Source organism: Dipodomys spectabilis, unplaced genomic scaffold (genome assembly GCF_019054845.1).
Source record: "Dipodomys spectabilis isolate Male_0828 unplaced genomic scaffold, ASM1905484v1 ptg000264l, whole genome shotgun sequence".
Taxonomy (NCBI): Eukaryota; Metazoa; Chordata; class Mammalia; order Rodentia; family Heteromyidae; genus Dipodomys; species Dipodomys spectabilis.
In genome coordinates, this window is record NW_024870941.1 from 5123405 (window position 1) to 5136691 (window position 13287).

The 13287-nt window shown below is 35.5% G+C and overlaps 1 protein-coding gene across 1 annotated transcript in view; it reads left to right on the top strand.

Moving 5' to 3' along the window:
* Khdrbs3 (KH RNA binding domain containing, signal transduction associated 3) overlaps positions 1–13287 on the top strand; it is a 139129-nt gene that overhangs the window by 51994 nt on the left and 73848 nt on the right. The window contains exon 3 of the mRNA XM_042699970.1: positions 9742–9858. Within this exon, the coding sequence (XP_042555904.1) occupies positions 9742–9858 (117 nt within the window). The remainder of the gene's footprint in view (positions 1–9741; positions 9859–13287) is intronic.

Sequence of the window (13287 nt, forward strand, 5' to 3'; positions counted from 1 at the left end):
CTCTTTGAATAGCAGATTATTGCATGTTAGTAGCCATTAAAAAAGATGTAACACTTTAGATCATTTTTTATTTTAGTGAGTAGAATGACTCCTGTTGGAGAGACTTTTATGGTTTTGGTTTTTGTTTGATTTTCTTGTTTGCTTTAACGTGTTGTAGATTAGAACCAGGGGCTTGCGTATGCTAGATAAGTACTTTCCAACTGAGCTCACTCCCAAGCAGTCTCTAGGTTTTTAAGCATTTTCTCTCTTATACAAAGACTTAATATTTTAAGATGCTACTGTATCTGTAGCTTAATCAAAGCAAAACAGTAGCTAGAACTTAAATTTCCTGGATCTAATGTTTAATAATTTATTGCTGCTTTATTTCCCCCTTTTTAGTATTTATGGCAGACTCATATTAAGGATAGAGAAAAGGATTGTGAACAGAAGGAAAATATAGCCACTCAGCTAATGGATTTGTGAGAGAACACTGAAAATCAAATCAAGGAAGTAAAAAAGTCCATATAAGATCTAAAACAAAACTTTAACCGAGAAAGGGATTGTGATGTGAAGAAGATTTTAGAGTTGAAAAATATTCCCTAGTCTTAATCCAACATGAAAGAAATGTCTAAAAATAACAGTTTGGTATGTGTAAAAAGAAATACAGGAAGAGATTAGAGTGAGGGTGGGTTCAGAATGACAAGATGTTACTGGAGTTCCAGACACAGGCCCTTACTCTGGGTCTAAAAGATTATCTACATTAAGGGGAAAAACACAGCCAGGCACCTGTAGTTCACTTCTACAATACTAGCTTCTTAGGATGCTGAGATCCTGAAGATCATGATGACTTGAAGCTAGCCTTGGCAGAAAAATCCTTGAGCAAAAAGGCCACGGTGGAGCTATGGTTCATAGAGCGCTACCTGTAAGAGATGGTCTTTGCCTAAGAGATGAATCTATCTTTGGAGTCAGGATTTCTTTAGTGATCCATCGTTTTCAGCCCATAATTTTCTTAATAAAAATCCAAATTCCTAGACCCATACAAATAAAGATGTCTGGAGAAGTAGGTGGAAGCCTGTTATACAGTGGTTGCATATGAACTTACACAATTAATTTTGTTTTTCTTTGTAAACTTCATGTTAATATGGAAAATTTAAGAAGTAACCGAAGTACGAATAGAAAATGAAAGCACCTAGATTATCTCTCTGTTTTAAATCCCAGCCCTTTTAGCCTGAAGTCCAATTTGGATGTATCTTTGTCTTCTATGCTTGCTTGTGTGTGTCTCCTCTCCCTAAGTCACTGCTCTATCCACGCTGTGTGTTATATGTGGAAGTTCTTCAGTGCACTGCAGCCCCGTTCCCAGACCCTGTGCAGGGTGCAGTCATGCATATTGTCATTGAAGCCAGCCTCACTCCCAGCTGTGGATGAAGCCCTGCTCTTAGAGGTTGCTTTCTATCTCTGTCTTGTATCTGCTGTGTGCTATATTTGTTTGCTTTCTTTCCACTGGAATGTAAACCTTAGTAAGGGTGTCAGGGTTCTTGCTAGGTCATAAGTATTGTAATATTAACACTTGTTGAAAGCTTGACACTGACCTAATAACTACATGTTTAGTTGAATAATGTTTTGTTACTGTTATTAAAGAGAATAGTAATTGCCCTTCCTCCTGCAGAAGACAGCTTTTGTTCAGGAGGAAGACGGAGTAGTTGGGTCTGAGCAGGTTTCCACAGTGACTGCTTTCCTTTCTCCTAATTGTCTGGCTTCCCAGGAGAAAGTGTTTTCATTTGAGCTCTCATTGCCCCTCTGTGCCTCTAGGACATAGAGGATTCCTGCAGAAAAAGCCTTCAAGACAATGTCAACCATCTTAATTCATGGGCTTCCAGGACTTGTTTGTTCTTGTAATATCACCAATCTCAGATAATATCGTAAAAAATAATTTTTTTCCCCCTGAAGGTTCCTAGGTTTAAGTGAGGTTTGTGTTGGCACTTCATTAATTTGGAGTCTATCTAGTTCTTTTACTGGTGCTGGATTTTGACCTCGCTGCCTTCTTGCTAGGTAGGCACTTGAACCCACACCAGTCCCTTTTTATTAGTTATTTTTTAGATAGAAACAGATTTATGCTAAGGGCAGCCTGGACTGAAATCTTGTTTACTCTTTACCCATAGCTGGGATGCTCCTACTTCAGCATTTTATTGGTTCATATGGGGTTTCTCTTTTTTGGCTGTGCTGACCTTGATTCTCAGTCATTCTGATTCCCACTAACTGCAAGGCTAGGAAGTGTGTGAGCCACTGTGTCTGGCTTGTTTTAAGGATGGAAGTAACTCTTTCCAGCTGTTTACATATGAACTGTAAGGGCTATTCTTAGAGCATGGTGGCTTCAGAAACAAATCCAGAATGGCAGAAGTAAGAAGCAGAGCGTGATGTTTAATGGGTAGGTGAGCTCACTCTGGTCGACCTTTCACAGCCAGGATTGGACATTCTGACATAGCTTCTAAGAAGAGTAGAATAGTTGTGTTTAAGCAGAGATAGTGAGGTTAACCTTGTGTTTCTAAAAGACTTCTCTGCTGATGGAAGTAGGTTGGCAGGGAAAGAACCCTAGTGATTTAAGAGGTGATCTAGTTGGCTGGTTGTGGTATGGCTAGTGAAAATGGCTAGGCTTAAGAGAACATTTGTTAGGATCTGATTAATAGCCCCTTGAACATTTATTGAATGACCTCTCTGCACAGGTTTTGGAGATTAAGCATTGAACATAGAAGGTCTGGTCTATACCTCTAGAAGGATCAATCTGCAGATCTGAGTTGCTGTAGGAAAGGAATGTCTTTTGGTGTGCTTGGAACTCTGGAAGAATACATTTGAAGTTGTAGGGGCCCTGTGTTACAAGTTCAGTTTCACATGTTGTGTTAGAGATCAATTAAACATCCCTTTATTAGACTAATCAACTTTTTGGTGAACATGCAATTAAAGACAGTCTGACATGTTCTTGAAGTTGAATTGTTTATGAAATGACATTAACTATAATTATTTCCCAAGGAATAGTGTCAAGTCACAAATAGAGCATAGATCAATTAAAGGCCACTTCATAAAGCACTTGGTCTTTATCAATGAGTAATGTAATTATTACAACTTATACACACTGTTTGTGTTGAAACTCAGATATAAACACTGGTATTGATTAATGGAGGAATGAATTTAATTAGGAAAATTAAAATATTTGTAAAAAGTGAACATGGAAATGTATTAAGTTCTTTCTATCTTGCAGATGCAGTTTCAAATAAAAAGTAAACCTAGAATTAAATAGTGACTTTATTGGGAAGAAATAAGTCAAGAACCCAGAAAAGGCATGTTAGAGGAGAAAGGTTTATTCCAGTAGGGCAACCTTGCTAGGTGTGAGACCTGCATGTCACTTCTTGGAAGGCAAGCAGAAAGTGGCTTTTCTTCTTTAGGGAAAAGTGAAGACCACCAGGAAGCTATGAGAGCTTGGAGTAATAGGGGCAGTGGTTAGCGATCATAGCATTTCATCTTGAGTATGGCCTGTTTCCTAGAAGGGCTTTTAGGAAGTGATTGTCTGCTGGTGAATCAAGGTTCAGGACCCAGGGCTATGAATAAACCAAACTAAAGTTTAATCCAGTTAAGGTATATCTATATCTCTATCTATCTATATATATATGTATGTGTGTATACATATATATGTATTTCTGATTGAAATAAAAACAAACTGTTCATCTAATCTTTTTAGGATAAAGAAAAAGAATTGAACCTTTTATCTGGCCTTATCCTAAGCAAATAAGTGATCACCCATGAGTGTTAGCTTGGTTTACTATGTCAGAATAGTCCTTTGCAGTAAGCTTTTTCTAGGAATACAACATAGAGGGACCTTCTTAATCTTCACTGCCTTTAGGAGAAGGGTACTCCGATAAAATTAATCATTATCACAGGGCTTAGCATGTTATCTAATCTTTTAATCTTCATAATAACAGAGTCTAATGACACTTAGAAGACACCCAGTGGTAAATATGGTATAAAGTAAATATGTGAAATTGAGGCCTGGAATTACTGTGTTCCGGTAAGAGAGACAGGCCACAGTGACACTTCTTTGGAAGTTCATGCCTGGGAGACCCTTAGAGTGGTGGGACTGAGAACCAGTGAAAGAACTGTGCTGCATAGGTTTTCATCTTTCTTTCTTTCTTTCTTTCTTTCTTTCTTTCTTTCTTTCTTTCTTTCTTTCTTTCTTTCTTTCTTTCTTTCTTTCTTTCTTTCTTTCTTTCTTTCTTTCTTTCTTTCTTTCTCTTCCTTCCTGTCTTCCGTCCGTCTTTCTGTCCGTCTTTCTGTTTGTCTTTCTTTATTTCTTTTTCTTTTTTGGCTTCTATAATCTAGAGAGTCCAGAATATGTTCTTAGTCTATATATTGCTCGGGTCTTGTGAGTCTTGTGTATGCCTACCTTAGGGATTTTAAAAAATATTTTTTATTATCTTTAAGTAGTTGTACAAAGGAATTGCTATTCAACAACGCAGTTTATGAATACAGTGTGTTTTGATCAATGTCACCCTAGCTTTGGGGATTTAAAAAAAAAATTTAAGCTGCATATTAGAATATCTTGTAGCAAGCATGGAGGAATTGAACTTTAAAATTGAGTTAACTGTAAGGGCATCAAGTATAATAAATAGAAAGCAACCCACATCTGGGAGTCTGCTTTAGTATTATTTTTTAGCAAAAGCTATTGTACTGTTGACATTTTACACAGGACACTTCTTTGTGTAGAGCAACTGTGTCCCTTTCTGATATCTGACATTATAGGCCTTTATCAATTTGTATTCTAAGTCTCAGCAGTAACCCCAGTTATTGTGTCAGCCAAACCTGCTAAATATTTTCAAATGTCCCTTAGGGGGGTGATGCAATCTGTAGCTGGAGAACCTGACTAGGCAACCAAGGATACTGCCATTAGCATGACTCAGCTCGGAGAATGCTCAGGATCCATACAGTTAGTTTTCAATATTAGAATCCCTGACTTGTAATCAAAGGTCAGAGTTTGATCCATCACTGAGCCTGCTCATATCATTTTAGTGTGGTGGCTGGCCCCTTGGTATGTCTGTGAAAAAAGTGAAGTCAGTTCCAGTAAACATGAGTATCACTTAGAGTACATATATCTGCAGTAGTTCAGCACATCAATTTAGCACTAACTTAGTATCATTTGTAGATGAGCTACTCGCTGCTCTTAGGATGATTTTTAATAGTTAAATGGAACAAGAAACCCCAAAACTATGTAAGTCTATGTAAGTTGTACAATTATTTACCTTTTAGCATAGAGTTCAATGGGATTTTCCTGATTATATCAAGAGTTTATAACAATACAAGTGAAATGTATGTGGTTTATTTTATTACTCCTTTTTATTTGACTATTTTCTCACTCTCACCAATTCTATGTTTTATAACTTTATCCGCCCACATTTTTGTATACATATCTTGAAAATGACTTAAATTTTTCTAACCACAGAGGAAAATCAATACAGATTGTGTAATTTGAACCTATTTTTAAAATACTGGTTGATACATAAAAACACAAATTATTCATATTTATGAGGTACCTTAATATGTATATGTTACAATGTTTGTGATATTTAATACTTGAATACATTTTATAATGTTATTGATGCAGGTTAAAAATCGGTCTTTTCAAGCTTATAATTTGCTTATAATAAAATATTCTAAATCTGTCAAAACTATAAAACATTATCTTTAGCCACACCTACTGTGAAGTAAAACATCAGAATTTATTCCTAAGTGAAACCTCCTATCTATAGACTAATCTTTCTCCATCTCTCTCTCTCGTCTACTGTCCTAAATTCTGGTAACTGCCATTCTACTCCAAACTTCCATGAGTTCAGCTTTTTATATTCTGCATATGAGTGAGATCACATAGTACTTCTTGCCTTTCTGGGCCTGGCTAATCTCATTTAATGTTAATATTCTCCATCATTACAATGGTGGGATTTCATAGCAAAATAATACTCCGTTATATATGTGTATATAAGTACCACATTTTCTTCATTCATTTATCAGTTGATGGATATTTAGGTTGTTTACATGTCTTGGCTATTGTGAACATGGATAATGTAGGTCTCTGACATGTTGATTTTCATTTCCTTTGTGTATATGTGCACGTGTGTGCCCACGTGTGTGCCCGTGTGTGCCCGTGTTTGTGTGTGTGTGTGTGTGTGTGTGTGTGTGTGTGTGTGTGTATCCAGTAGTGGGATAGCTGTCTTATATGGTAGCTGTTTTTTTTTCAGCTTTTTAGAAAACTGTCTTGTTTTACATAATGACTATGGATTTAAAATTTCACCAACAGTATATAGCAGTTCTCTTTTTCTTTACCTTCTGGCCAACATCTGTTATTTTTGTCTTTTTGATAGTAGCTTGTCTGACTAGAATGAGATGATAATTCATTGTAATTATGATCTGACTTTCCTAATGATTAGTGATGGTGAACACATTTAAATATACTATTTGGTCAGTTTTATGTCTTTCAAAATTACATTGTAATTCTATCTATCTAATCTAATTTATGTCACTATTGAATATTTGAGTTTCTGTATATTTTGGATATTGACCATTGACAAGGGTATATTTTTAAAGTTGTTAACACATTTTATAATTTGTCTTTTTACTCTTATGATTGTTTCTTTGAGTAATAGATTCTGGTCTGACATTCAAATCAATTCATTTTGAGTTGATCTTTGTAATAGGTGAGATGGGTTCTGGTTTCATCCTGTGTATGATCCCCATTTTTCCCAGGAGCATTCATTAAAAATGCTTCCCATTTTCTTATGCAGGACTTTAAAACCTCTGTTGAAAAATAGTTAATTTAGTTGTATGTTTATTTCCGTTGTCTCTATTCCAATGGTCTTTGTGTTTCCTTTGAAGCCAATACTGTTCTGTTTGATTATTATATCAGTACCTTCTGACTTGTACCTTTTGCTCAATGCTTTGGCAATTTTTGAGGGGTGGGAATGCATACAATTTTGCATTGCTTTTTCTAATTCTGTAAAGGCTTCATTGGTGTTTTGATAGGGTTTGCTCTGATTCATTACACCATTTTGAGTAGAATGGGCCTTTCACCAATATTGATTTTTATTATTAATAAGTTTTTTTATTGTGAAAATACCGTACAGAAGGGTTAAAATTACATGAGCAAGGTAATGAGTATATTTCTTATCAAGCATTGTTGCCTCCTCCTTTGTTTCCCTTTATCATCCCTGCCCTCCCATACCCTACCTCCCCCACCCCCAAGTTGTAAAGTTTATTTTTCAACATAGCATCTTGTACATTTCATGTTGCATTAGGTCCATCTGTATCCCTGTTTAAGCAATTTGTTTTTTTCCCTTCCCCTCCCCAAATTATACCAACATCAAATACAGCGAAAACGGGTTATACCGTGGGAGAGGGACATACAAAGCAGCAACAAAAAAAATCACCTTATAAATATGTTAGAAACAAAGCAAGAAAGCAAAACCATTTGAGTCCTTATCTTGGGGTTCATTTCGTTTAACGTCAACTTATCTGACCATTTCTGCTTGTCTCAGATATATACTAGTTACTGCAAATAAGGGAAACCACCAGGACCAATATTGATTTTGTGATGCCTTCCCAGGTTTTCTGTCCTCTTTAATTTCTTCTATCAACATTTGATTCAAAGTCTTTGGCTGATTTTATTCCTAAACAGGTATTTGTTTGTTTGTTTGTTTGTTTTTTAAAATTAAACACTTTATTGTTTTTCTTTTCTTTCTTTCTTTCTTTCTTTCTTTATTTTTTTGTTGGCCGTGGGGCTTGTTGTTTGTTTTTTTGTAAAAGAGGTTTTTTGTTTTTTTTTGTAAAAGGGGTTTCTTGATTTCAGTTTCACATATCTGGCATTGGCTAATAGCACTTGAAGTAATTTACATTGATATGCACATTGAATTCAGTACATTCATTTATTTTGATAAGTTTTTGATAGGGTCTTTCTGAATTTCTATACAAAAGACCATGTGACCTGTAAACATTGACAGTTTGAGTTACTCTTCTCTGTGTATGTGGTACTGAGGAATTGAACTCAGGGCTTCATGCATGTTAGGCAAGAACTCTACCACTAAGCCACATTTCCAGCTGATTTACTCTTCTCTAATATGGTTACACTTTAATTTTTCTTTGGTTGATTGCTAGGACTTCCAGCCTGTTGAATTAGCTTGGTGAAAGTGGGCAACCTAGAAAGCTTACATCTTTTCCCCAATCCAATTTTGACTGCTTTTTCATATATAACCTTTATTATTTTGAGGTACATTCCTTCTACACTTAATTTGTTCATTGTTTTTGTTTCATTTGTCTTTCTCTTAAGATGGGAATAGGCAAACAAAATTGCATTTTGTATGTGTATATATGCATGTGTGTATTTATATTTTTAAATTATTTTTCCTATTATAGGGCATCAGGAGTATTTCCATAACTTGCCTATGTTGAATAATTCAGCAGTGAACATGGATGCACATTGTCTTTATTGTAGCCTGAATTACACTCTTTTGGATAATACCCAAGAGTGATATTGCTGTGTCATAGGGTGGTAGTTTTCAGTTTTTGTTTTTTTTTAAGTTCTCCATACTACCTTCTGTAGTTGTTGCACTACTTTATTTTCCTATCAATAGTTTAATAGCAGCCCATTCCCACTTTCATCTTTGCTATCATTTGTTGTTTCTATTCTTAATCATGGCCATTCTAAGGTCTGGAATTTTGATACCTTCAGTAACCATTCTTAAAGTCTAGAATTGTGATACCTCCAGCATTGCTCTTTTTGCCCAAAGTTCCTTTGGCTATTCAAGGTCTTGGGTTCCATATGAATTTGTAGATGACACAGATTTTACTGGGTATTGCATGGAATTTGTAGATTGCCTTTGGAATTCTGTTAGTCTTTAATACCTTCTTGTGTTTTCTTTATTTCTTTAAACATTATCCATAAATATTTATTTTTTATCTGTAAGTAGTTATAAAAGGGATTTTAGTTCAACATGTCATTTTATGATACATCTTGATCAATGTCACTCACTCTTTTCATATTTACCTCATCTGCCCCAACCCTGCCCATTTACCTGATTATATTTTCGCCTATATACATTGAATATTATGGTTGTCTTCACACACACTTCCATTGGGTTTTCCTCCCTCCCTGTGATCTGCCCTCTGACAAAGCACGTTATAGTTTTTTGGTATGTATTTGTTAGACTATAAGTTAATTGTTCAAAGGAAAATGCACCATTAAAATCTCCCCTTATATATACCATATTTTAGTCAGTTTGTGTATAAATGCATATAACCCTTCTGTTCTCATCATATTTGTTTATAATTTATATTTTCCATGTATGAGAAAAATCATGGTCAGTGTATTCATTGGTTGAATGGCTCATTCTATGTGCTTGGAATTCCCTAATGACTATTCTAGTGCAGATTATAGTGTGTCTACATCATCTCTCTTCATCTGCACTCTGATCCTGTTTATAGTTGATAATTACAGTAGTAAGGCAGGAATTCTAGGAAATTAGCCCCACTCACAATTTATGAAGTGCTGAAATGATCCACATAAAGTATATATTTTTATAAAATATTTTCTGTTTATCATATTTTGTTGTTCATGTAAAATATAATGCATAGGAGGAACTTAAATATTTTGTTTTTACTGAGTGAAATGTAACAAACTGCAATTTAAGATACGAATGTTACAAATTTGGTTTAATGGTTTGTTTTTATTAGTTCAACTTTGTGGGGAAACTTCTGGGTCCACGTGGCAATTCTCTGAAGCGCTTACAAGAAGAAACCTTGACAAAAATGTCCATCCTTGGAAAAGGTTCCATGAGAGACAAGGCAAAGGTAATATTGATTGAAGACAATGGTTTCCTTTTCGGTCAGGTAATTTTATATCCTTTTTATGTCATCCAGTGTGTTAACATTTAGTATGTAAAAGCTAATTGGACCACATGCAAATATTATACATGGTGATAAGTTTATAATTATGTTTAGAAATTGAGTCCCTCTGGCCAACAAAATATATAGCATCATAAAACGGCACCTGTATGTGTGAGTGTATATACATAAAATATTAATGTTCAAGTTTTTTCTTCCTGAAGTAATATGTCACAGGTTGTATGATAGGATTAAAATGATTAAAAAGAGAAGTAAAAATTACATGTAGATACACCATCTGCTTTGGATTTTTTGTTATTCCTTTCAATCTTTTTTCTGAGGACGTTTCAAATACAGCCATGTACTGTATAACAGTGTTTTGGTCAACCACAGCAGTGTATATGAATGAGTCTTGTGGTGATTTGTCTAGGTTAGAATAAATATGCTCTGTGATATTCACAAATCATAAAATAGTGGTTTCCTCAGAACCTGTCACTGCTGCTGAGATAGAACTAGATTTGAGCTCATGGTATATATTCTTTTTTCTTTTTAATATTGAATATACTTTGTCATGCTGTTAAACATAGATTTTTAAGTGTTTGAATAATAGTTTAGCATTCTAAAATGTATTTTCCTTGGATATATTTTCATCTTAATTTATTGACAAGTTAAACATTACTACGTTATTTTTATTGGCCACTTTCATAATATTTTGGAAGAAAATTTAACATAGCAGAATACTTTTAATTTACACTGTTTCTTACCGTCAGTCTTTCTCTTATTTATAAAAGATATTATTGAGATCAAATCTACTACTTTCAGTGATCTCTTACACTGAAATGTTAAATAAAGCGTTTTAGACATAAACATTTTTAAATGAAAATTAGCCTCATTGCACAAAAGTCTGTCTAAAGTAAATTGCTTGTGTAATAAAAAATAATCACTATATGTTTATTGAACACCCGCTGAGAATTAGACATAGTGTAGAACATTTTATAGGCATTACTTCAGTTATCCTTGGTGAAAAATGGTAGATAATGGCATTCTTCTAATTTACAAGTAGAAAATTGAGGTCCAGAGAACCTGAGTTACTATCTAGGAGAAGCAGGAATTAATTTGATTATCTTAATAAAAATTAATAAAATGAAAATATGGCTTTTTTGACATTCACCTATGTTTTCCACTATTGCTATGGAAATCAGGGCATGTATCAGGCTGTTGTGGAGAATAGTTTAAAATGTCCATTTCCAGGTCATGTGAACTGGTTAGAAACTCAACATGAATTTTCAGTACATATTTGTAAATTAATCTTAGGCATGGCCAAGTTTTGTTCATTACTTACTGAACATGTTATTTAAATTCTTTGACTCTTCTGTGTTGGGATTAGGAGAAAATGAAACCATATTATGGGTCAGTCAGAAATTCCATGTATGTATCTCGTAGGAACTTTGTACTTGCTGGTATTCTAATTCAATCTTTAATAAAATGATCTGGTAATGGAATACATGGAATGTGCGTGACAGACAGGGATCCATTATGTACTTACTTTGTACTTGATTGTAGTTAATCAAGTTCCTTAGTCTAAAGCCGTATTTTAGTTTTTGAAGGGAGGATTTTCCTTGGTTTGTTTTTGTGTGATGCAGGAATAGTGATCAGGGTGTCCAACCATAATTTTATAAACAGAAAGGATTTGTAAAGAAGGAAAATCTCTGTCCAGATTGTATATTCAAATAATAGTACCCTCTTACCTAACTAATGAAAATGATCCTAAATATAATCAGATTGCTGTCCAACTTATATAGTCCCAATGGCTTGTGGTATCCTCTGCTATTGTTGTATTGTTCACTCAGGAAAGAAATTGACAGCCAGTCACCTTTAACAAAAGGGAGTCTGTGTTGAAGTAATGCATAACTTCTATCTCTGTCAGTCTGAGATGGTTAAGGAATGAGCCATCAGATATCTGCCTCTCATGGCTGCCTGATCAGAGTACCTATTCTCCATCTATGAGGCATCTGGTTTTAATACATTTGGGCCTCTTTTCCAGACTACTTACCACTTAAGGCGTACTCCTCTCATTTCTGGCCAAAGGTGGTTGTGCAGTTGGATGCTCATTTTTATTCCATCAGGATACCCTGCAGAGGGAAGAATAACACACACCAAGTGTTTTCATTCTTCTCAGTTCACTGTCATAGGCTCGGACCGGAGTTCTACATATCTCCTGACCTTACAAGCTCCACATCGATAAGTAGCCCTGAGTGGAGCAGCGTTAGATCAGAATCAGTTCATTGATTCTTAAGCTGTATCGCTATTTCTTCTTTTGTATACACTCAGTCTAGGAAAAGGTTCTAAATCCTTGTTAGGGAGACAAGGATGGAGTATCACATGCTAGGGGATGTGAAGGTACTGTATGTTTCTTGCCATTTCTCTGGGTTTAACTTCCATTCTCTTGTTTTCTGAGTCCGTACAGTAAGCAGGGATCTGATTGTAGATCAGATGGCTTTTGGTCATCTCTTTTCATGGAACTGTTTGCAGTTCATATAGCATAGGAAAGTGTAGACTTCTGCTGATGTGGATGACTCTGGGATTTTGGAATTCCTTTTTAATAAAATACTATTGTAAAGATGATGTATACATGGTTATATAAGTCAGGTAAAGAGTACATTTCTCTTTGGACAATGTCACCCTGAGAATTCTTTAAATCCTCCCAAATGTTGCCATTACAAAGCTCATATTTTTACCTAGACATTATTCTAAATCATGCCTAAGAGGAATGGATATCTGCATTGTCATTCAGAAGAACAGAGATTGAATTCTGCATCTCTTTGTTGGATTCATTAGCCCTAGGCTAAGCACCAAAACCTTCCAGGATTCTTCTGGCTTTTTGGCTTTTGAATTGATAACATAAAGCCTTATGGTAATCAGCTTTCCTTCACTGTAACAAAAATATTTGAACCACACAATATATAAGGGAAAAAAGGACTATTTTGATTTGCAGTTGTGGAAGTACCCCCCCCCCCCCTTTTTTTTTTTTTGGCCGGTCGTGGGGCTTGCACTATGGGCTTGGGCGCTGTCCCTGCGCTTTTCAGCTCACAGCAAGCGCTGTATCGCTTGAGCCGCAGTGCCACTTCCGGTTTTCTAGTGGTTTATTGGCAATAAGAGTCTTAGAGACTTTCCTGCCCGGGCTGGCTTTGAACCTTGATACTCAGATCTCAGCCTCCTGAGTAGCTAGGATTACAGGCGTGAGCCTCCGGAAGTACCCATTTTTATAGCCCCCTGTATGCTCCCTGTTTTTTGGAGTGTGTAGTGTGCAAAACCATTCATAGCCAGGTTGTGCAAAACCATTCACCTTGTGGCTAAGGAGGTGTGAAAAACCATTTACCACATGGCCAGGAAGCA